At 41.5% G+C, this 23,168-nt stretch overlaps 3 protein-coding genes across 3 annotated transcripts; 2 read left to right on the forward strand and 1 right to left on the reverse strand.

Moving 5' to 3' along the window:
• Positions 1-5,452: 5,452 nt before the first annotated feature.
• On the reverse strand, positions 5,453-9,406 carry fam221a (family with sequence similarity 221 member A). Its single transcript, XM_034600644.1, has 6 exons — positions 9,268-9,406; positions 8,969-9,142; positions 8,690-8,880; positions 8,485-8,558; positions 8,281-8,413; positions 5,453-7,198 (listed from the first exon to the last, which is right to left on the reverse strand). Exons 1-6 carry the CDS (start codon positions 9,330-9,332, stop codon positions 7,137-7,139), a joined length of 699 nt encoding a protein of 232 aa, XP_034456535.1. The 5' UTR covers positions 9,333-9,406; the 3' UTR covers positions 5,453-7,136.
• A 1,796-nt stretch (positions 9,407-11,202) lies between these two features.
• On the forward strand, positions 11,203-16,123 carry ccdc126 (coiled-coil domain containing 126). Its single transcript, XM_034600409.1, has 3 exons — positions 11,203-11,585; positions 13,898-14,572; positions 14,735-16,123. Exons 2-3 carry the CDS (start codon positions 14,335-14,337, stop codon positions 14,938-14,940), a joined length of 444 nt encoding a protein of 147 aa, XP_034456300.1. The 5' UTR covers positions 11,203-11,585; positions 13,898-14,334; the 3' UTR covers positions 14,941-16,123.
• A 726-nt stretch (positions 16,124-16,849) lies between these two features.
• On the forward strand, positions 16,850-22,996 carry tra2a (transformer 2 alpha homolog). The gene is made up of 9 exons (XM_034600165.1): positions 16,850-17,005; positions 18,543-18,676; positions 18,788-18,953; positions 20,092-20,145; positions 20,885-21,073; positions 21,428-21,543; positions 21,786-21,992; positions 22,076-22,146; positions 22,308-22,996. The coding sequence occupies exons 1-9, from the start codon at positions 16,970-16,972 to the stop codon at positions 22,316-22,318; spliced, it is 984 nt and encodes a 327-aa protein (XP_034456056.1). The 5' UTR covers positions 16,850-16,969; the 3' UTR covers positions 22,319-22,996.
• Positions 22,997-23,168: the final 172 nt, after the last annotated feature.

Genomic DNA, 23,168 nt, shown 5'->3' on the forward strand with positions numbered 1-23,168 from the left:
TCCACTGATTTCATTTTGCAGTTCACTCCATCTGATGGAACGAAAGAGTGCAACACTTAACGTGAACAAAGGGCCTAAATGTGAATATTGAGACATGTCAGCCAAAGAAGAGCCCAATCTGAAAGATACCCACTTAATAAGAAAACCCAAATAGCACTTCAACTGAATCTGTATCATCAAGTGCTTCATTTACCTCCCATTCATAATCCTTTTGTACAGCGGCTGGCAGCCATATAATCTATTAAAACCGTGAGTCTTCAGCAGAGCTGCTATTTCACTTGAGCAGAGGATGTGTTAAGGGCTTTTTGTGTGGCACAGGATGCCAAGAGGGAGACGAGCTATGAGACACAAGTGAAAGAATGTGGAGCGCAAAGTCAGGACCCAATCATGAGGATCGCAAGCAGGAATTAATCCCACTTCTCGTCCTCTTCAGGGGATACGTGCGCACTCAGTGACTCACTTCAATAGATCTAGCGATTTCTTAAGCAAACAGCTTGCACCTATATGTAAGCCTGTGACCTGTAAATAACATAGATGCATAAAGCTGAGAGGTCAGTTTGTGTTTGCATCCTCTCTAGTGTCGTAGCCACAGGTGACGTCTGAATTAACAGCCCATTGATCATAGAGCCACAAGAATCATCAGGTCGAGATCCATCAAACCCATTATTTGTTCAGTTAAAGTAAAATTTCAGGAACTAGTAGATTACAGCAAATTATGTATAAAGCTCATAAGAACACTTTGCCTACATCCATAAAAGATTTGAAAAAGAGAAAGCCATTATAACTTATAAGGAACAGAGATTTTTAAAGAAAAACGGGATTCAGAACCTGGAATTGGGATTGTTCTCAGCACCATGGATACCTGTTCAAATCCATCAAATAGTTAAGATATTTGAGCCTGGAGCAAACTGGTGAACTGACTGATAAACCCCCCAATGCCTTCCCATTAGCTTCGCTGCTAGCATTGCCTTAAGCTAAAAACTAGAGAGTGAAAAGATCCAACATGATAAATCCACAAATCCACCATGGTTGCTATCCACAGCACACTGTTGTTGGAGTGATAGTTGGAGAATGTTTTCTTGGCTTCCTCATTTGCAGTTGAATGTCACTTAAAGGGTTAAAGGGTTGGTAAGTTCTTTCTGAGACACTTCTTTTTTTCTTATTTGTTGAAATCCCCTTCCTGAATCTTCAAAAGCCAGTGCCTCACAGGATTGTAATAAATATGACCAATCATTTTATTTGAACCGAATTAAATGGTTGGCTGGTTACCTGTCTGTCACTAACCGACCAGCCCGCCTGCCCCAACCCTGACGTCAGAAGTTAGCGAGGGAGTCCGGTAAAGTTGGCTTCTAGCGGTTGTCAAGCAGTGCACGTTCATGTGTTCATGTGATGGCTGATGGGAGGTGTTGGGATGTGGCCCGCTCTTGCTACCTTTTCCAGGATCACCAACTCTTCATGGTCACCGTCAATCAAATACCCCGAGCTAAATAATGCCCCATTGACTCAAAAGCTTTCATCAAAGTGACATTAATTTCATTTTTTACTCATGTAGCCCTTTCAGGTTCTTTGGTCTAAACGTGATGTGTCACAGATTGTGGTGAAAATCTGCTGGATTTCTGTGAAGCTCAAAAAAAGGAAGGGGGCGCTGTTTCAGCTCGAGGGGAAGACAAGTGAAAATAGAGCATCGCAACTGGGATTCAGGGGAAGTATGGTCATTAATTTTGATCAACATCAGCACTTGATGATATCAATGCTATTAAAAAGATAGCTACCAATCTTCTTCAATACGCTCCCGGTTGTTTACGCTAATTAAACCAATCAATATAACCCCAATTAATGCAATAATAATACATTGCTGCTGTATATGTAGCTCTTTAGGCAAACGGAAGAATCTCCCGGAGCTCGGTTTGTCGTTATCAGAAACCATTTCTGTGGCGAACGAGTCCTTTTAGAGAGCAAGCTGTTTAAATGCAAATTTGTTTTCTCCTCCCCTCATCAGCCTCCTGGTTTGGACAATAAGTTATTTCCCAGGATTCGTCAAGATGAAAAAAGGCCTGTAATTTTCCGCGGCTGTGAATCACACTTTTCCGATTTACAGTGTGTACTGAAGGAAATACTGACAAGCAGACTGCCTGTAGCGTCTCGCATGCGGGCGCACCGGGGAAGGCAGATTATAAAAAGGCTAGATCTCGTTCAGCTTTGGTCCTTTCTTGGCTGTTACGTCGTTTTTACATGCAACTCTGACATGTAAATTGCCGCCTCTGACTTCACTATTGTCCTATGGTGACAATCTGTTACAGCTGGTAAGCAAACACTACTATTACTTAGATAGAGCAACAACAGCCCCTTGTTTTACTGTCGTGGGCTGCAGCTTCCAACTAAAGGTGATTTGAGTCAAGAGGGTTTGATGCTAAGTTCATGATGGAGGTTTATGGGATATAGCCCATTGGTTTTTTTGAGTAAAGCAGCTTTGGTAAATGATGTATGATTATCCATTAATATTGCTTCAGTGTAATTTCAATTAATGCCTCAACAATAACTGTTTTTTTTTTACAGAACTGGTCTGCCGAAGATGTATAATTCCTCCTGTCCACTGTTAGCGATCAAAAAGCATGTCCACAATTGACAGTCGTTTTTTGGCAATTGCTAAAACATAAAATCATAGGGCACACATGCGCTCCATTTTTGTCTCAGAGTAAGTACAGAGGTGACATCCGCTCGATGAGGAAATAACAAGAAAATAATTCCCTTTCTCGCTTGTTCCTCGATCACACTGACTGTTCTGTCAGCTCCTCTACCCTCAGTGTTTTAATTTACCCGTCTCTAAACTCTCCTCTCTATGTTCCTTGCTGTCTTCTGTGATCTCTTTACAGAGTGTCTGTCTTTGTGACACATAAACGTGTCCCTGCCACATCTGCTCCTGGGGTGGAAAGCAGCACAAACACCACGTCAAGAGAAGCTTCATATACGGTCTTTTGATTGACAGACAGACAGAGGATGGTGGCAGGTTGGCAGCTCAGTCGGCTCAGCTGTGCAGGTCAGAGTCCTGAGCCTGAACATGAGGAAACCTGATGAAAGTTGTGAGTATGTCAATGGGCACGAAACTTTGGTTTAAGTGTTAGACCACAGGTGTCTGGACGTGTCACTGCTATGTCAGTTTGTCTGTGTATTGGAAATCATTCCATGCACTAATTGGATTTTCACCTGTATAATTATATGTTTTAATTTAATGATATTTCTTGTCTTAGTATGCCATCATTTTTCAATCTTTTGAAAAGACTATAATGATTTAAAAACATCTTTAACATGGTGACCTCTTTCAGTAAGCAATCATTCACCTTATATTAATTATTAACATGAACTGTAAAAAAAAATGTTTAAATTGTTGATAATCCATGTAGGTTATGGCAGATGTATTGTCAAGAAACACGCAATAAAGGGGCACATGTGCTACTATGTGAGTTAGCAGGTGGTTAGTGGTTAGTGAGACGGCGGGTTAATGGTGTTTCTTGACACCATATCCTGCAGTGGCCGCAGGTTCAATTCCGAAACCGGCCCTTTTGGTCTTCCTCTATTCTCTTTCAACATTTCACACATGCATTTCACAGGCCTCCAAAAACACACCCATTAAAAATCCTAATCCTTTAACAGGCTTTTATGTTTATGGTGGATATTAATGTATTCAAACAGGGGACAAGCAGCACAAATGCAGAAGAACGTCATGATGCATGAAGCACGTCACAGTTGTGGTTCAGATTGGAATATATCTGCTGAATACTAGGTCTGAAGAGTTAATATGATGAAGCACGGCTGGGTTAATACACTACCAATATATTAGAAACCATGTAATGTACAAGCTTCACGGGTGAGGCAGCTGATAACACTCAGTCAGCCACCGAGTGTGACCAAATGCTTTCTTCAACAAATGAAAGTCATTTGCAGGTTAAGGGTTATTATTCAGGCCGCTATTGGATGTGTGCATTATGGGTGCATTTCTCAGGAGGTTACACACAAGGACACCCTCATCAAGAGCAGACTCACACCCTCACACTGCAGCAGCAATCGAAAACTGCAGATATCTGTTGATAAGAACAACACATAGTTCAGAAGGGTTTAAGCTGCAGGTGATGATTAAAAAAAAAAAAAGTGATGATTCATCTGCTGACCCTTAAAATAACTTTAAAAAATCTAGATGTATGGACATGATTTGTGTAGAAGTGTCTTCAATCAATAGTTTTAATGCTATATCATATTGGTCAGTTCAATGAAAAGCTAAGATGGCTAGCTTAGCTTAGCATAAAGAATGGAAAAAGCTTGCCTGGATATATGCAAGGGCAAATCTGTCGGGGGGAATCTCTTTAAGTTGGAAATCTCTCAACCTGAGAAAAAGACATCCCAGTCCAAACCCGAGAGGTTTATGAATCTTCTTAGTAAATATTAAAAAACAGGACAACAACAGCGAGAAATAGCAGGAATAGCCTCAAATCAGAGACTGAACACAAACATTTAACTCAAAGTTAACATCTACAGCTACCGTTGTTACACTGGCAGTTTGGGGTGAATAAACACAGTGGTCCACTGTTTGAATTTACTTTCTGAACATATCTTAGTATTGGCAGCCAGGTTATGTCTTGTGCCTTTGGACAGTACCAGGAGGTTTTTACCACAGTTGCTTAACATGCTACCGATTATGGTCTGTAAGGGACAGAAAGAGTGGTATTGATCTCCTCTCTTGGCAAGAAGGCAGAAAAGCATGTATCCAGACATTTTGAATAATTTATTCAGGTATTAACAAATAAATATCTATTTATGTCCACAAGACAACTGGATACAAAAGTCAACCTGTAAATGCAACTGAGTCCTATGGAAACGCTTTGTGTTAGAAGGCCTTTCTGAAACATGTCTCTCCCTCACCTAAAGCCTTAAAGGCAAACTTCTCCCATGTGCTACGTGGAAACCCTTTACATACATATTGTTGCTAAGTTGTATTGATACCTCTGCTCTTTGTAAACAATAATTAACAGTACATACCTGTGTTTATGGTTAGATATACACTCCACAGATAAGAGGTTATGTATGGCTGCATGTATTTAAACACACTTTTTGTTTGACGTTCAGTCGTTATTATTGATTTAACTAACCTATACAACATCCCCCTGTTTGTTATCATAGTGCTTAGTGAAAAAAGCTAAATCCATTTCTCTCCCCACTTGCTCCTCATCCTCCTTCTCAAGTCTGTCGACGCAGGAGGGGATCGAAGCAGAAGCTCTGTGAAGTCGCTGCGTTGTCACTTTCCCACTGTTTCTATGACAAAAGAGAGACATCACACACACACACACACACACACACACACACACACACACACACACACACACACACACACACACACACACACACACACACACACACACACACACACACACACACACACACACACACACACATACCCCGCCTAAGATTTTGCTAACTCTTTCTCAATCTGTGGGGAAATTAAGGGAGTGTGTTCTTCGTCTCCAGTTCAGTCAGTGTGTGCATACCCTAACTGTCAGTGGGGTAATTAAGTGTTTCCTTGAGCAGTAATTGCCAATTTAATCTTCCGCGCTCACCTCCTGATTTGTAACATCGGATCTGTCAGTCAAACTGGGCGTGGTTTCCATGGGGATAAGGGAAGAGTTGTAGTCATTCCCTCTAAGCAACACCACAGTAAATTACCTGTAGTCTCTTAAACGAAGGGTTGCCATGGCGAGCCAATTACCCTAAATTGTAATTGTGCCAGACTAATGTGCCAGGCCTTTACCTCTTAAATTAATTGGGTTTTCACTCTTTCATTCTCCACTGACTGCCTCATTTTTTCTCACAGAGGGTCTCTATGAGAAAAAATGTCCAGGAGTAAGCAATGGAATCAGGTCAAGTGGTTTTTTTTTTTTAAAAGGATGCTTGATTATAACAGTCAACAAAGCTCTTCGGAGTCGTGAATGGGAAACATGATTTGTTTAAAGTGTGCATGCAGCTGTGAATTTGTGCGTAGCTGCTTTATGTTGTGGTAACCTGATGCCACAGTCGTCGTCGATACGCGGTGAATTTGAAGTGTCAGCTTTCAGATGGGACCCAGGTGCATCCATGGCGTGCCTCAGGCGTAGCCCTACTTCCTTACCCTTAAGACCACCTGTTCAGCTCACACACACAAACACACACACACACACACACACACACACACACACACACTCACACACTCACACACACTTATTTGTACTTCTATCTCAGTGACGACACTCATTGACATAATGCATTCCTAAGCCCTTTAAATTAACCATAACCATCACAACTAAATGTCTAAACCAAATTCTAACCATACAACAAATTCAAACAGTGAGCACTGGTGGAAATGTCCTCACTTCATCAGGTTTACAGCTCAAACTGGTCCTCACAAAGATAGAAGTACAAGTAAAAACACGCCTCATTCCCTCAGGTTATACATACATTACAACACAGGTGACTTGAGATGCACTGGTCAGCCCCAGTGTGGATGCTGATCCAGTGTGACTTGCCCATCTGCACGGTGGGAACACATGAGTGGGAGTGAATCCCCATTCAGATCCCCGTTAAATGTATTTTGCACATTAAAAAAGACGCAGGAAAGTGGGCCGCCAATCAGACGAACCAGACCTCCTTCAATCTCCATTTAGCGCCTGGATTAAATCAGCTCTCATCACTGCTGATCTGCCGTGAGGAATGGGATTAATCAATCGGGGACAATGCATCTATCTGCAAATTAAAAAACGCTGCTCGTAGAATGCGTGGTTTTGATGTTATTTTGGTGACGTGTTGAGTGGGCGGCTTAAGAGAACATCAATCACACAAACAGATGTGTAAACTGACCAATTTATGGAACACGTATGAGGAGATGAGGAACTGTCAGAAAACTGCAAAAGGGTATCAGCGGTGCGAGCTACTGTAAAATTCATATGTGCCAGTCGATATCCTAAACAACACATGCTCAACATATTTTAGCCAACCTGACAATTTCAAGTTTAAGGACAAACGGCTCACGACAAAACACAAACAACACTAAGTCCAACACTGATGACATCTCCCAGATGGTTTGCATCCTAATGGTTGTGTTTCTTCTTGATTGTTCATGGTTGGTTAACCCTTGATGCTGAGCTTGTCTGCGGACTGCTGTCTTCTGTGTGTTGATCTGGAAGAGATGGAGCAGAGAAATCAGATGCGACGGTTACAAACAAATAATGTGTGTCTCACAGAAGTGGAGCTTATTCAATATTTAAAGTGTGTAAATACAAAATTGCCCCTGACGGCTGTAGGACTGGGTGATGTATGGTAACGTGCTGCATATGGAAACACTGTATGAATGTGTACGTGAATAAAACGATTTATGTGCACTACCTGTACCAGGACTAAAGTTTTATTTCCTAGATTGAACATATTCATATTTTACAGAATGTCTGTTTTTTTCAATTCCTTTATCATACAGTATATACGCCTCCAATTACCAATAAAATCCCATAGTGAATGATAACCCTAAAAGTAAGTAAGAAAATGACAGTTACAAGCAGACCTGAGCTTCTGCAGGATGTTTGGAAGCGTGTGTCATTCAGGATATTTTAATGTGAGATTTTAGACTCTTACCTCAGCACCTTCGTGTGAGGATAGCAAAAGCCAAATCGTGGCATAATCAGTCAACAGCATATTAAATCATGCATAATGAACTACACGTGAATGGATGATAAATGTAATTAATCATTGAAATTTGCCCTGGTTCTCAGAGGAGATGAAAATGACCCCTCAACAGTTGAGGAAGCCATTAGAAATAATGAACTCACGTTGGCTTTCTGACAGCATTTCTTTTCCATTTTGAAGTAACATAATCAATCTCTCAGCAATATGAAAGACATGTAGTTTTGTATCCCATAATCTGTTTATCCAGAACTGATGCTGCGCTGCTCTTTGCTGCCCTCACATGTCTCGTAGGGGAACTTTCTTCACCTTTTGTCCAATGCATGCCCACACGTCCACTATGCTTCCGTCTTTACAGAGGCCGGATGAATAGAAGAATGCCTGAGCTGAGAATTAGCTTGACTGGTATTCGCTGTGCCTGCGAGCTGATGTTGCTCCATGTGACCACATGTGCAAGGAATGTTCCAGACTCATGATACCAGACAGAGAACAAAGCTCTGCTCTCATCCTACACACAACCATTTTTAGGATGGATCTGTTATTGCAGCTTCTCTGTAGATATAAGGTTGTCAAATGAACAGGTACCTGAGCCACAGGCCTCCAGTTTGAGGTAGCCGTCCAGTAGGGAGCTGAACCCCGTCAGCCCCCCCATGGCAGCATACGGGACATCCCTGCCCACAGGCCGACCCCGCGCCTCCCTCTCAGATTTTGTCTCAACCTGCAAAGTGAGATAAATGCAATTTTGTAAAGTTATCTCAACCAAGATCCTGCGTTTAAAGTTTGACTCACCAGGGTCTGGTGGGCAGAGCTGGGCTGACCGCACCCACAGATGAAGGTGCACTGGAACCCAGAACAGGAACTGCCTGTAAAAAAAATGTTATCAAGAATCAGGTATGTGAAAATGACTTTTAACACTAGCTGTAAATGAGATTCGTCTTGGGTAAGAGATCATTTTGGCTAGTGTGACCCATATACAATTATTTTTTGGACTCACACTTCTTGCACAAGTGTCCCATGGCTTCCCTGTGGTCCTGAGGTAAGTGCTTACACCTGCAGCGGACAGGGTTTGGCCCATTTTGAGGAACATACTGAAAGGCAGGACAGCGACATCCCCTCACCTGACACGGTAGAGCCAGGGGCCGCTCGGAGGGGACCACCTCAAACTCTGTCTTATGTTGCTTGTACCTAGATGACATCATATTACTTACAAATGTATGTCTGCAAGTTGAGGAGAGGGATGTCTCATTTAATGTGTTATAGTATATTGCAGTACCTATGTGAGCAGAAGCACTGAGTCTCTGGACCAATCAGTTTGCAGTCGATACCATCAGGCATCCCAAAGCTCACATACAGCCTGTTCTTCATGCGTCGAGGGACGACCGTCCTCTTGTACTCCTCATACTGCTCTGGGCTCATCAGCCTTCCTCCATCATCATCACCCACAATCCTTACAAAGACAAACCACCATTAGATACAGTAAAGATTCTTATTTAAAATATAACTTTAAACCCTCCAGTGGTTACTAAAGCCAAGATCTACTTTAAAAGCCTACATTCTGATATTGAGACAAACCTTCTGTACTCGCAGTACTCATCCACCGCTTCTAAAGCTGATTTATCGAGACTTATCCTCTCCATGGTCAGAAATCCAGACCTGATACCTGTGGGCTTTTCGTCAAGCGCAACAAACAACTTCTGTTTACTTCCCGAGAGGTTCCCATGGAAATGGATGTAGACATCCCTCTAATGGTCAAAAAGAGAACTGCAAAAAAGGAAAACAAATAAAGACAGTAGTAATTGTCAAAATAAAAACTATGGAAGAGTATTAGAGCCAGGAATAAGAGAATATATGAGAAGATGATTTTTTAAAATGTTTTTACCTTTTTTTGTTTAAATAAAATGTTGATATGATAATATTGAAATAAAAACGACTTAAATTAGTAGAAGAGAATTTTTTGCATTTCAAGAATAAAGTGGAAATATTGAGAATAAAGTAAACTCCGCTGGTCCATGATCAAATCCAGTTGTTCCATCTGTCCAAGCTTGTGTGGTTTCTCCCTCTGAACAAACACGTTTTGTGCAAAATCTCTTCAAAAGACCTAATACTGATTATCACACTGGGTTTCTGTGCTAAGAGAGAGAATATTCTTGTTACTACAACTGAGTCTGACGAAAAATGTCTCCAATTCATCTCCGCAGGGTATTTTGTAGAGGCCGTCATATGCATTAACATTAGTAGTTTGATATATTCGTACAAATTCGACTTTCATTTTAAAATTTTAACTTTATTTTTGACGATTAAACTTTATTCAAATATTGGTATTAAAGAAGAAATCTCCTTCGACTTTATTATCATCATTTCAACTTTTTTCAGTTTGACTTTAGTCTTGACATTTGGGCTGTATTTGCAATATTGAAAAACAAATCTCCTTTGACTTTGAGTTGGACATTTCAACTTTTTCCATGACATTTTTACATAATTTGCAATATTCAATATTAAATAAGAAATGTCCTCTGATTTAGTTCAACTTTATTCCTGACATTTCCACTTCATGCTTGACATTTCAACTGTATTCTCGATATATGATATTAAAAAATACATTCCTCTGATTAAGTTTGACCTTATTCTTGACATTTTGACTTTTTTCTTAACACGCTGACTTTGTTCTCAACATGAAATAAATTTTTTTTTAATCTTCTGAGATTTAATGTAAATCAAATTCAAGTTGTAAAACGAGGCTTACCTCCTTTAGGCAGGAGGTGGTGCTATCACTATCACTACAAACAGACTAAGAGGTGGGGCTGGTTGTCCATCAGAGAAGACAGCTTCATTTTCCTCTGTACCTTGCAGATGTCCTCTCTGATGGACAACCAGCCCCAGCCCCATGCTGGACACCATCACAGCACTGGGCAGCTCCTTCAGCGACAGACTGACTCACCCAGGGTTCCTTCCTGCAGCAGTGAGACTGTACAACCAGCTTAACTGTGCTATATTTATTCTGTCTGTGCAATACAATGGTTTATGGGCAATCCGTTCACTGTACATATCCTCACACTGCACATATTTTTCTTGTTTTTGCACTGTAAATACTAGTTTTTATTCCATTAATATTTTAAAGTATTTTTCCTTACACTTAAATATTATTATTCTCACAATGAAGTATTGCATGTGACTTATTATTACTTACTGATGCCTATTTTTGACTCTTGCTGCTGTAATATTACAAATTTCCCCATCGTGGGACTAATAAAGGATGATCTCATTTCATTTCATTTCATTTCATTTCATCTCATCTCATCTATATTAAAAAACAAACTGCTTGTAAAGCATAAACACCATATGTTGTAGCCCTGTAAGCTTTAATCCAAAATTGTTTACCCGCGCTAAACATTTCAACTATTCCGCCCTGACAACATGTCTTGTGTTGCATCGTTTTGTATGCATCACTTTGTACACACAGCTGTCAGTAGGACTACATCTCCCATGATGCCGTGCAGCTGACGCAGGCAGCGGACGTCCAGGGGAAACCATGACAGTCCGCACAGACGCATGCTCTGAATTCTAGCTGCCGACTCTCTCCTGCAGTCAGTGACCCCCGCGTCTCCGAGGAACGAGCTGAGGAGCGCGGAGAGCGGACACTTCATCATGGAGCTCGGCGGCGGCGGCGGCTACGTTTCTATTTGGTTGTAATCCTAGCGGGGACCGGAGGAAGTTTTCTGCCCCGGACACAGCGACAGCAGCTTGGGGGTTGCCAAACAACAAGCATCATTCAGTGTCAGCCAGCAGCAGCAGGAGCAGCAGCGGCGGTAGCAGCAGCAGCTGGAGACCACTGTTCTCTCTGCCCTCTGCTTATTCCTGCCTCATGATCGCTGCTCAAACAACACACCCGGGTACAGTACAGCATCTGCTTCCCTTATGCTAGCTGCCACACGCACGTATAATGCCCCCCCCCCCCCATCTTAGCGGAATGCGCAGTTTGCGTGTAGCCGAGCTAACATGTCGAGCTAACACGAAATGTTGGTGGAGTTGAAAAAACAGTTGCAGCTGAGGTCGAGCAGAGGTGACCATTGATCTTTGAATCGATTTGAACTGGGAAAGTGTCGCGATGTTCACTTTGAAGGTGTGTGTGTGTGTGTGTGTGTGTGTGTGTGTGTGTGTGTGTGTGTGTGTGTGTGTGTAACTTCACACAGTGCGAGTCCATGTTTGCTAAGTTGTCAACATTTGGTTAGTGAGTCAAACTGTGTGTTTAGAGCCCACAGTAGAGCTGGGCAATAAAACATTATAAAGAATGATCACCTCAATATAAGTGTCATTAAAAACCAATCTAACCAGTATGTATTAACTACAAGCACAGTGAGGAGGTATAAGACATGATTAATCTACCTCAGATTGCTGCTCATCAAATGTTTGTCATTCTCTGTCCACATAAAAGAGTTTAAAACCTCAATCTTCACTCAGGAGCTAAAATCAATCTTTTGAACTTAATAACATTAATGTGAGATTTATCATGATAATTATTGTGAATTCTCAGCCCTACGTTCACAGCCTCTAAACCTTCACATTCTCCACCTCCACTACAATCATGTCATTTTGAGTTTATGCTCAGCGGATCATCTTCCTGCTGCTGGGTCGACCAGCTGTTCGGTCCCAGGTGACGGCTGACGTGGTCAATATTTAACCTCTAGTTTAATTATTTGACAGACACTACGTGCCTTATCGCTGTCAACCGTCTTCATCCACGAGTGGAATATTCAGTGCTGTGCCTTTCCACAGAACAATACGCGGGTCCGCTTGTGTAGTCAGCCATGTGAGTGTAGGACAGGACGGGGTCTGAATATCAAAACTGTTCTGGGTGTTGAGTGTCAGCCCTGAGATAAACACCATCTATTGACTTGCACATGATGGAAGGCACAGAAAATAGTTCTTAAGGCTTTATCAGCTCCTGCCCTGTGTGTCTGACACATCTTACACTTATCTGTTAACATGGCACCTTGCATGCACAGTGAGTTAAAAAATCTCCAGGCTGAAATATTACCTGTACGTGATTGTGCACGAGGCGGGGTATCATGCATTGTCTGCAGTGGGGTGTCTGTGAGCTAGCTCCTCTCGTTTCACTAGTTTGGTTGTTTTCTAATAAATGCACAGCACTTTGATGAGTACTTAAATCAGCTTAGTCAATGTGATGTCTGTATTTTTTTTGTCAGGAGACAGAAAGCATAATTTGATATGATGCGTCAGGGAATTTACACTTCACCTGGAGCCCAAAACCAGTAGTCAGCTGCTTACTGAGACTAGAAACTAAAGGTTGCAACACCTGCAGTGGGCGGCGGTGCTGTGTGGATACGACAGGCGGAGGATTTGCATGTTTTTCTGAATATATTTCTCTTTCAGGCTGTTTTCAACTGTGACTTTCTCCTCCCTTGTCCTTGCAGGCTGATACCCAGTAGTGTCCAGGTCATAGGAAGGACGCATTTGTGTGTGTGTGCGTGCACAGACACAGGGAAGCACTGCTAAACAGATTCTGTTACCTTTCCTTTCATAATTTATTCCTTCAGTTATTGTCCCCTCTCAGACCTCAATAGGAAGTGACACTACCACACCCAAGAGAGAACGCAGAGAATGAACCTGTTGACAAAGTTATGAAAACTGAGAAATGATCATCTAATTCCCCCCCGCACTCGGGTTATTTGTCAGCGCAATAACCATTGTGGAGGTGGGATTAGTGGATGAATGCCTTCTGCCGCTGTGGCTCCGTATCTGGAGCTGTAAAGTGGGTCCCATGAAATCTAAACTGGTAATCAGGTTTCTGGGTTAGGAGGGCTGAAAAAGAGTTGTTGATGACTGAGTGGGCTATTGTGCACCATGACCCAAAGTAGCAGAGAAATCTGTCTGTTATAGTCAGTAAATAGTACAGCAAGTCACTTTGATGAGGTCACCAGCTTCTTGCTAGCGAGGTGAGGTGGTGAGGTTTGTGTGTGATGGAAAATACATTCATCTACCCACAAATCCTCACAGTCATCTTCAAAAAAACCACGATGCACAGCTGGGCCCTTAGCCAAGCATGAATTTAAATAAAAGGGGGATGCAAAATGAAGCTTTAATGGTTTTTATTTTGTAAATTTATCTTTAACTACTGGCAATGCACATGTTTGTTCCTTGTGGTTGATTTTCTTCTCTCTTTTGTTAGACTCTTTCAACACAGTCAACAATGTCTGCGAACCTCCTGCCTGAGCGCCCAGTCTACATTCCTGATTTGGTTTTTGACATCTTGCAACAAAAGCACCTTCCGAAAAACCCCTGACTATCAGTGTCTTCGGGCGTCGGCTTCTCACTGGTTCCACTTCCTGGCATCTGCAGCCGTTCACCACTCTTTCATCTCTCGACAGCGGCAGGATGCGCTAGTGTTTAGAGACTTCTTTCAACAAGGGAAGCACAGGCCCTGCTGGAGTTAACTGGAGCGAAGCGCTGAATCCTTACCACCTCTAGCAATGTTTCTCAGTGGACTTTAACCTCTGAACTTGGATAAAGACAGAAGGGGAAAAAAAGAGAACTTCACACTCTCTATCACAGTCGTAATCAAAGATAAGAGCTTCAGGCTCAGGCCAGGCCCCCTTCCCTTTCACCACTCCCCCCAGTACCATGCTGGGTGCACTCCTGCGGAGGAACATGTCCCAGAAGTTGAGTGTGCTGCTGATGGTATTTGGCCTGGCGTGGGGTCTCATGCTGCTGCGCTACACTGTGCAGCAGCCTCGACATCAGAGCAGCGCCGAGCTACGCGAGCAGATCCTGGAGCTCAGTCGGCGATATGTCAAGGTCCTGACGGAGGAGAACCAGAACGCACTGGGCGGACCGCAGGGGACCTCCATGGCTGGTTATGGTAAGTAAGATGAAGTCAGATGTTACCACTCTCTGTCCCGCACATGAAATGACTTGCTCACTCCTGAATGAACATTATCTGTTTCATATTTGTGAAGGAGATATTGATTTGTTTTCTCCCGTGTGTTTTCTTTCTCTTGCTTTCTCTCACACTCACGCACAGCTGATCTGAAGAGGACTATAGCCGTGTTGCTGGATGACATCCTGACACGGCTGGTCAAACTGGAGGGGAAAATCGAATCGGTGGCCAATGCCTCCTCTACAAACACTTCCCACACAGCAGGGGGCGTCCTTGCCTCCAGCCACCCGGGGACGTCCCGCCTCCACCCACACGTCCCTAATAGGCCTCGACCACATCGAGATGCATAGCTTTGATTGGCTGTTGGAGTTTCTGTTTTTAGCACGTCACTCTTTTCCAGCATTTATCACTGATGTAACATCATCAGGCAAATGAAAAGCAATAGACAGACACACGGACATCCAGAAAAGACTGCTCTTGGGATGCTTCTCAGAAATGTTCAGCCAGCTCACAGGGAACAGGGAGGACTTCTCCATGCTCTGTCCTATCATATGCTGATATTTATTATTTTTGTTACCAAGATTATCCATTGCATTTTTATATTTTATTCGCTGATTTTATTCGGCTTGAATTCTCGCATTTTTTTAATAATGCCATCAATGAATCTTGTGACTGTTTAAGAGATGTAAACTCACTTCGATTTGAAATGGAATCATGAAAAATGGCTTAGATAGCTCCTCTGTTTATATTGTAAAAAAACATTTTACAATACTGCTTCAATGTATCAAAATGCTGAACTAAACAGTACGATAGTTAGGAATGGCAACATTTCACTTATATGCTGGTGCAGTTGCTAAATACTGTGTGAAGGAGATTCTTCTTTTAGCTTACACGTGTAGGGGTTTTTAAGGATAATGAAACTGTGTAATTCAGCTGTTCGAGATAATCCAAAGAATGTCATTTGCACTCCATCTGAATGCAGTGTAAATTAGAATTTACAAGTGCTGCGAGACAATGCTGGGTTATTGCCGAATACGATCGGACGACGCCCATTTGCCGCTGTGAACACGAGCGTGTGTGTGATTCGTCTCAGCTGTAATGCAGTAGATGAGAGATGTTTTAATTCACATGCAAAACAGATTGATTGTACCGTGTGGTCCGTATTTAGCCCTGTAGTGCTCTTAAAAGGACCTACTGCTTACACATGTTCAGGGTTCATGTTGCACTGTGACTAGATGTTTTCTAAAAATACTTGGCTCATCAACTTTGACTTTAGGTATATTTTTAAGTTCTGAAATATTCATTTTTCCAGCTGCCCCCTGAGTGTGGTTTCTAAAATACTGACAAACCACAGCTCGCCCTGTCTAGCACAGCAGAAGAAAGTCTTTTAAGTGCTCATCCTGATGCTCTTTAACATGATGACTTTGCCCGGCCACAGAAGGAGCAATACTTTCATCAATGATACTTGAGGATTGTATGTGGACAGAATTCTAAATATAAAGAAAATATAATTAAAACATAAACTAATTGTCATAATTGCTTCATCTTTTTGCTGCCATATTTAAATGTTAACAGTATGTGTATTTGTTGGCTTTTTTGTTTTTTTTCTCGCTTACCCTGAATTACACTGAGTGATAACACAATTGTTTGCTTCATGATGAGCCAGTCAGCTGCTTGGAGATCGCTTCACTAATAAATTGACCTCATGGAAAACAGTTCCCCACCCATTTAAATCAATGTTTATGATAGACCTTAAATTCATTCAGGATAACTTAGTTGTGAGATAATGTGTCAGGTGAAAAACAGAGGTACTTAACATTAGAATTTACCAGCCAAATCTTGGTTTGTCATCGGCAGTGATGGAAAGCTATTAAATACATGTACTTGAGTACAATTTTACTTATTCCTTAAGTCTTTCTGCTTCTTCTCCACTGCATTCACCTGACATAGGTCAAATAAAATAACTTATCACCCAGCAGGAAAGACTTATACATCTAAGAATACGTTTTTTTTGTATATAGAGGAGTAAATGTTTCCTGCAGGAGACTTAACATACATTTTTTACTTTCATATATATTGTTATAGTTGGAGCAGCCATAACGCGGAATGTGAATTATCAGTGACAAATACTTAAACTTTAAAAACTAAAATCTTTTACTCGTCATGGACGGATTCTATAATAAAGTTTGCTGTGAGACGTTCACGTGCGCCTCGGATTTTCCACAGAGGGGGCGTGGGCGACGAGAAGGGAGATGACGTCAGACTCCGCAGCACATAAACATACAAACCGCCTCACGCGCCATCTTCTAGCGATTAAGCAGCGAGAATAAGAAACAGTGTTAAAGCGCGTTGTTTTCTGTCTGTTCGCTACACTGAGCAATGAGTGATATCGAGGATGGAACCTGTGACACACGGGTAAGTAGTAACATCGACCGATACATACATTTATCTCCATTTCTGCCTTTTCCTCTTCTCTTCCGTGTGGCTGCCGTAAACACACCAGGAGAGTTCCCCCCCGCTAGCTTAATGTCAATCTGAGCTAATGCTAAGTTATTAGCTCAAACGACCATGTTACACGCTTCCGCCTCACGTACGTGAGACGAGCAGGAAAGTGCTGCGTGTTTGCCTCAAGCGGACAATGTTTAATTTAATTAAAAGTATTTACTATTTTAGTATTTACTATATTAAAAGTCATTGTTTTACTTGGACGGTTGTTGCTCAGCGAGCAAGACTGCTTCGACCCGACTCCTTCAACCTAGCATGCGGCTCACTGTTAGCATGATAGCACCAGGGTTAGCCCTTGGTATATTCAAATTATCCCACCTTTACGGTTGTAGATGTACTTAACTTGTTTATGAAATGATTAAGAGCTACCTACTACTTTTTTTATGGCTGCGGCTATTTTTCTATCACTGCTATTGCTGAAACCATTATTACACATTGGCCACCTGGGTTTTTGCTAAGTCTGCTATAATATTATTGATGTTAGCTGGAGCCCTAAAGCCACTCTTCCTTCCCTGCTTTCATGCTCTGAATTAGCAAACTAAAACACTGCTAAAAACCCAATATCTATTTACTTGTAGACCTTTAATTTAAATTGTTGTCACTTTGCTACTTTTTTTTTTTTATAATGTCTGAAATATTTAAATTTAATGTAATTGTACTGCATTCAGTGTTTCCTTTTTCATTTCATATTCAAGAATTTCTCCTCTTTCCTAAACCTATGATCTTAATTTTATTGAATGTTCTTCTTTCATTAAGGTTATTGATCGTGAAGGATTTGGAAGAGTTTTATCCAAGAATCATGAAGAAAAAATTCAAGATAAACGAAGGCTAATGATGAAAACTTGTACAGAGCAGAACATAGAAGCGGAAAGGGAGGAAATGTGACGGAAGAATGGTGTCAGATAGAAGCGCTTGCAGAGTAATGGCTAAAAATGAAACTGGTGTCAGTTTTGGGAGGAAGAGAGGAAAAACAGACCCGGAATCAGAAAAAGAGAAAACTGAAAAAAGAAGAACGAAGAAGGATAGAAACCCTGAGAGAAGGGAGTAGCGTGTAAAGAATCTGGAAGAATGAATGTGTCTCTAGGTTAAGTAAATACACTGTTTGTGTCACACATGTCTTTTCTTTAATGTGCTCCCATTCTGTCACATAAAGATGCATGTTTTATTTTCCTTTGGATTCCCAGGTGGACATTGAAATAGACCAGTCATGCACACTTGTTATATATGATTATTAATATGCTACATTATGTGCCAGATAAATATATAGTTTAAAATTACAAGATTACTAACCTTTTCCTTCACAGTACATAAGCTGTATATATTTTAGACAACTTTATGTTTGCAACATTCTCTACCACATCCCACTACACCGTGCTTGATTCTGTTTCTGTGTAAATAAATAAACATACTTGTCCGTGAGAAAGTTAATATGATACTGTGGCAATAGGGGTCACGCTCCCCATCAAAATCGGACCGTGGGAGTCCAGCTCGGGTCAAGTCGGAGAGAAGGTCCGGCTCCCCGAGCCCATCCCGAGCCTCCAAGCGCTCTGAGTCCAGATCCCGCTCTCGCTCAAAATCCAGGTAAAATCTTTTTCAATTTCTCAACTACTTTCGTGACATTGTAATTGCACCGTAGTACATATGAACAAATGCTTATTGGGTGCATATCCTCTTCTACCCTACCCTTTTCAGGTCTCGTTCTGGGCGGCACTCTAACCGCCATCATAGCCGTTCACGCTCTCGATCCTATTCCCACCGGAGGAAGTCCCATTCTCGTTCCTATAGCCCTGAACAAAGGCGTAGGAGGAGCCAGAGCGCTTCACCTGTGTCAAGCAGCCGCCACCAGAATGGCAGCAGGGTGAGTTAGATGATAGGAGTAGCAGAAGACACTTAATATATGCTCCCAAACAATTATAAGACGTCAGTACTGACATAGCCCTTAATTGTTTCTAATGTTTGTAATATGCATGAACTGTTAGTTGATACAGAATTACTTATGCTCTAAATGTTTTGGGAAAAGACGAAAGCTATGCTATGATTTCCCCCACGCATTATGTGACAAACAACAAATATGTTTGACCTTTAACACAGTATTTTGTGTTATTGGTTTATTGAATACTGGTCCAATTGATCGATATTTGCAGACATTCAGCCAAGTGCTCTCCTTTCAGTCTGTTTACCAGGTTCGATTTGACCTGGAAAACCGACACTTGGCTTTAAAAAGCTTCACAGAAAGTAGATGCAGAATATATTTAGTACTGATTGAAAGATCAGATTCACTTGCCCTGCTCGTGGTTTGAAAAGTCTCTCATTTTACACTGGAGAGAGGGATGATCGACCCTGCTGCGGCCGAAAGGCAGAGGTCAAGTGCTGGGTGATGAGTAGACTTGAGTACAGTAGCTTCCAACACTGTACCTGCTCCCTGCTTGTTTAATATCCTCCATGTTTGAATTATCTATTGTAAAACCGGAGAACTCTTCCAGTGATTCTCTGCAGAGCATACACCCTTCCTGCCATAGCTGAATGAACAGTTAAGGGAGGGGTAGACAGAGAGATGAGTTGATTGATAGTGGATGGCGTTCTCTCAAACAGATAAAGAAAAGAAAAAAAACTACACCCAAAGTAGTTTCAACATGTGGGAAACTGGAATAAACCCTGCTGCTTGCTTTCTCATTCATCAGGCTAATTTTCAAAGCATTTTCCTTTTGATATTCAATCATTTCAACACTTGGTCTTATATCTGCTTAAATTAAGAAAATGACTTGGCATTGAACACAATGTTATGCACATGGTTTTGTGTTGGATTGTAAAAAAAAACATGTTTACTTCAATTACATGATTTCAGTAGTGCTTTGCATTAAGTCATGTAAGTACAGGTCTCATTGTTTTATTTGTGAGCAAAGTGATGATTGTGGTTAATGCTGTGGGAAACAACTTTGACATGACATTTAATAAACCCTGTCATTAACCCTCCCCTCTCCTCATTTTATCTAAAGAGCCAAGAATTCCCAAAAGAAGCAAGCAATCAGGGCGCTGATGGTGATGTGAGGGTATGTGGATTTTCTGACATGTTTTGTACTTGTCTTTGTATGTCTTATTTCATTTTTGTTTTGTTGTTGTGTGCATTTACATTTCTAGTTGGTGAAAAAAGGGTAAAAGTAATATAATGATGTGAGCTGCTGCTTTAAGATCTCATGTGATAATGCAAACAGGTATTAAGTGAGATTTCCTAAGCAAACCGACAGTGAATGAAGTCGTACTTTGTACAAGTGCGCCTGGGGCCATTTTTTAAAAGCTTTTTAAAAACAGGTTAAGGGATTCTTAAAGCGGTCATTATTTACCCACTAAGCATTTACTGTTGCACCGACACAACTGAAGGTGCTTAGAGGGAAGTTTTGGTACTCTGTTGAAAGTGTATATAGAATCATACCTTTTTTTTTTAAAGGTAAAAACTGACTTAGTTGTAAGCTAGCTGTCGTAATTTAAAAGCAAGTATCCGTTGTAATTTGGTTTTCTCCCTTAACAGTGAATCACTCTGAAAAAGCCAATGTATAAATAAAGGTTTATTCAAAAAAAAGAAGATATAAAAGATATATTTTGGGTGCTGCACTGCTTTTGGAAAGTAATACTTCTACAGTCCGTGTCATGTGCATCAAACATTTAAATTTCAGTCCTGGGCTTGAAGAATCATGTTTTGCATATCTGATTTGATTTGATATGCAAAGCATGAGCAGGATGGATGCAGAAAGCCTCGCCACTGACTCTGACCCTTGTTGTTGACCCCTCCAGGCGAACCCTGACCCCAGCAAGTGTTTGGGGGTGTTTGGCTTGAGCCTGTACACCACAGAGCGCGACCTGAAGGAGGTGTTTTCACGACATGGTCCTTTGGCCGGTGTCAACGTGGTGTACGACCAGCGCACAGGTCGCTCTCGTGGCTTCGCCTTCATTTACTACGAGAGACTGGAGGATTCTAAAGAGGTATGAGAAATAAAATGTGATTATTTTTATTAATCAGCTGGCGGATTAGATTAGTTCATGATGAAAACCGATTTTTGCTAAAGATTTACTATCATGTATGCAAATGAAAAGTTGCTCCACCTCAGATAAAACCGCCTGGTTTTGGTTTTCCCTGAATGTATTTGGGTGTGATTACATATATATGCCACTAGGTGTCTGCCTTGCCACAAATTCCCTCACCTTGCAGTCATGCATCTCATACCAAAGGTCAATATGTGTAATGCACTGTAGGTAGGCCTTTGTGAGTTGAGTAATTTTTTAACAGCTTAGCAATGGTGCTAAATCATTTGTCTTGTCCTCCCTCATGTTCTCCAGGCAATGGAGCGAGCCAATGGCATGGAGCTGGACGGGAGGCGCATCCGAGTGGATTATTCCATTACCAAACGTCCCCATACCCCCACACCAGGAATCTACATGGGCCGACCAACTCAGTGAGTCCAACACTAATGTCAGCTTTTTGGTTTATATCACATGAATGTACATTTGAACCTTTGGGGAATAATGGTGGACAGTGAAATATTCTGATTTATAGTCTGAATTACTCATTTCATTTGTGTATTTCTCTCAAAACAGATTTGGGATCTGTAACCTTCTACTCTGATTTGGACATGACGCTGTGTTTCACAATAGATGAGCTGCCTGAAAGTCAAACTTGTTTCCCTTATTTCAACAGCAATGGTAGCGGTGGTGGTGGCGGCAGCGGTGGTGGCGGCAGCGGTGGTGGCGGCAGCGGTGGCGGCGGCGGCAGCAGTGGTGGTGGCGGCGGAGGCGGCGGCGGCGGTAGCAGCAGCAGGAGGGGGAGGGACAGGGAGAGGGACTCTTACAATGATCGTGGCTACGAACGCTACGACAGATACGAAGAGTGTGATTATAGGTACAGGTGTGTAATGATCTGTGAGTTCTCAGTTAGCGTTCTACTCGTGACTCGAGGCAATGTGTTCATTTTTCTTTGTGTCTTTGCAGTCGTAGGCGCTCTCCGTCACCGTACTACAGCCGATACAGGTCTCGCTCACGGTCTCGCTCTTACAGCCCACGTAAGTGTGAAGAGAAAATGCATACAACAGAAAGCTTGTCTAACTGCAACTATCATCTCCAGACATGAAATCAGACTGTCGCATATTTAATAATATTACGGTATAAGTATTTTACTGACTCGTACTCGTACTAATGTGAATTTTATGTCTTCTTTTCGCAGGACGATACTAAGCTGATTATTTCAGTGTTCAGCTTCCCTCCAATACCTGACGGTGTGTGACCCACCAAGGTGTTTTCAGAACTGCATGTCTATATCCACAGAACTCCTTTAAGTTCTCAGTTCTTGTTAACATATGCTAGATGTCTTGATTTTTTTTTAGACGTTTTTGATACATCCATATTGAGTGTGAGCAAAGTTCGAAGCCACTGTTGGTTACTGTTGCTTCATTCTCCCACTCACGTTCTTCCTACCTTCATATTTTTCTGCGGCAGTGATTCTGTTTTTTTTTCGTCATGAGGTGATTAAAAGAGATTTACACTCATCACTATTAACTTTGTTCATGTCAGGATTGGGAAATAAAATTTGGTTTTAGTTTTTAAAAATGGTGACACTTAATTTTACATGCTGTAATAAGTAAGTAAATATGAGAATAAATCTGGATATGTACATTAAAAATAACAAATTTGATAAATCTCATTGCTGCTTGTCTCTAGTGGATATGACTGGTAAGTAGCAGGTAAAATGGTGCTGTAAAATAATGTGATACCTGGCTTTTAGGGCTTTGCTCTCTGCTCACGTTCACTTATTTTGGTTTTTCTTCGAGGATTCATCGTCTCAGTTTCTCCAGAGAGTATTATGTATTGCATTTTTAATTGTTTCTTTGTATAGAAATACAAACGTATAAAAAACAAAAGTTTGTACGGTGCTTTTCTGACTTAATGCATGAAGTTGAAGTCGGGCTCTGGTCGTATATAGGTGGGAGTTAAAACTGTAAGGTGAGTGGGTGAAGTGGGAAAACAATCGGGGAGACTTTCACAGAATGAGACTAGCGCTAAGATGTTCACACAAATCTAAAAGTGG

This window comes from Hippoglossus hippoglossus, chromosome 11 (genome assembly GCF_009819705.1).
Source record: "Hippoglossus hippoglossus isolate fHipHip1 chromosome 11, fHipHip1.pri, whole genome shotgun sequence".
NCBI classification, from domain to species: domain Eukaryota; kingdom Metazoa; phylum Chordata; class Actinopteri; order Pleuronectiformes; family Pleuronectidae; genus Hippoglossus; species Hippoglossus hippoglossus.

What these genes read in the sequence shown, in the direction of transcription:
- fam221a (XM_034600644.1), bottom strand. Translation starts at nt 9,332, where the DNA reads ATGGAGAGGATAAGTCTCGATAAATCAGCTTTAGAAGCGGTGGATGAG. An exon ending in CAGTGCTTCTGCTCACATAG is followed by an intron (nt 8,881 to 8,968) that starts GTACTGCAATAT and finishes GATGTCATCTAG; the next exon opens with GTACAAGCAACATAAGACAG. An exon ending in ACTGGAGGCCTGTGGCTCAG is followed by an intron (nt 7,199 to 8,280) that starts GTACCTGTTCAT and finishes CATCTCTTCCAG; the next exon opens with ATCAACACACAGAAGACAGC.
- tra2a (XM_034600165.1), top strand. Translation starts at nt 16,970, where the DNA reads ATGAGTGATATCGAGGATGGAACCTGTGACACACGG. An exon ending in GCGCTGATGGTGATGTGAGG is followed by an intron (nt 20,146 to 20,884) that starts GTATGTGGATTT and finishes TGACCCCTCCAG; the next exon opens with GCGAACCCTGACCCCAGCAA. An exon ending in GACTGGAGGATTCTAAAGAG is followed by an intron (nt 21,074 to 21,427) that starts GTATGAGAAATA and finishes CATGTTCTCCAG; the next exon opens with GCAATGGAGCGAGCCAATGG.
- ccdc126 (XM_034600409.1), top strand. Translation starts at nt 14,335, where the DNA reads ATGCTGGGTGCACTCCTGCGGAGGAACATGTCCCAGAAGTTGAGTGTG. An exon ending in GACCTCCATGGCTGGTTATG is followed by an intron (nt 14,573 to 14,734) that starts GTAAGTAAGATG and finishes ACTCACGCACAG; the next exon opens with CTGATCTGAAGAGGACTATA.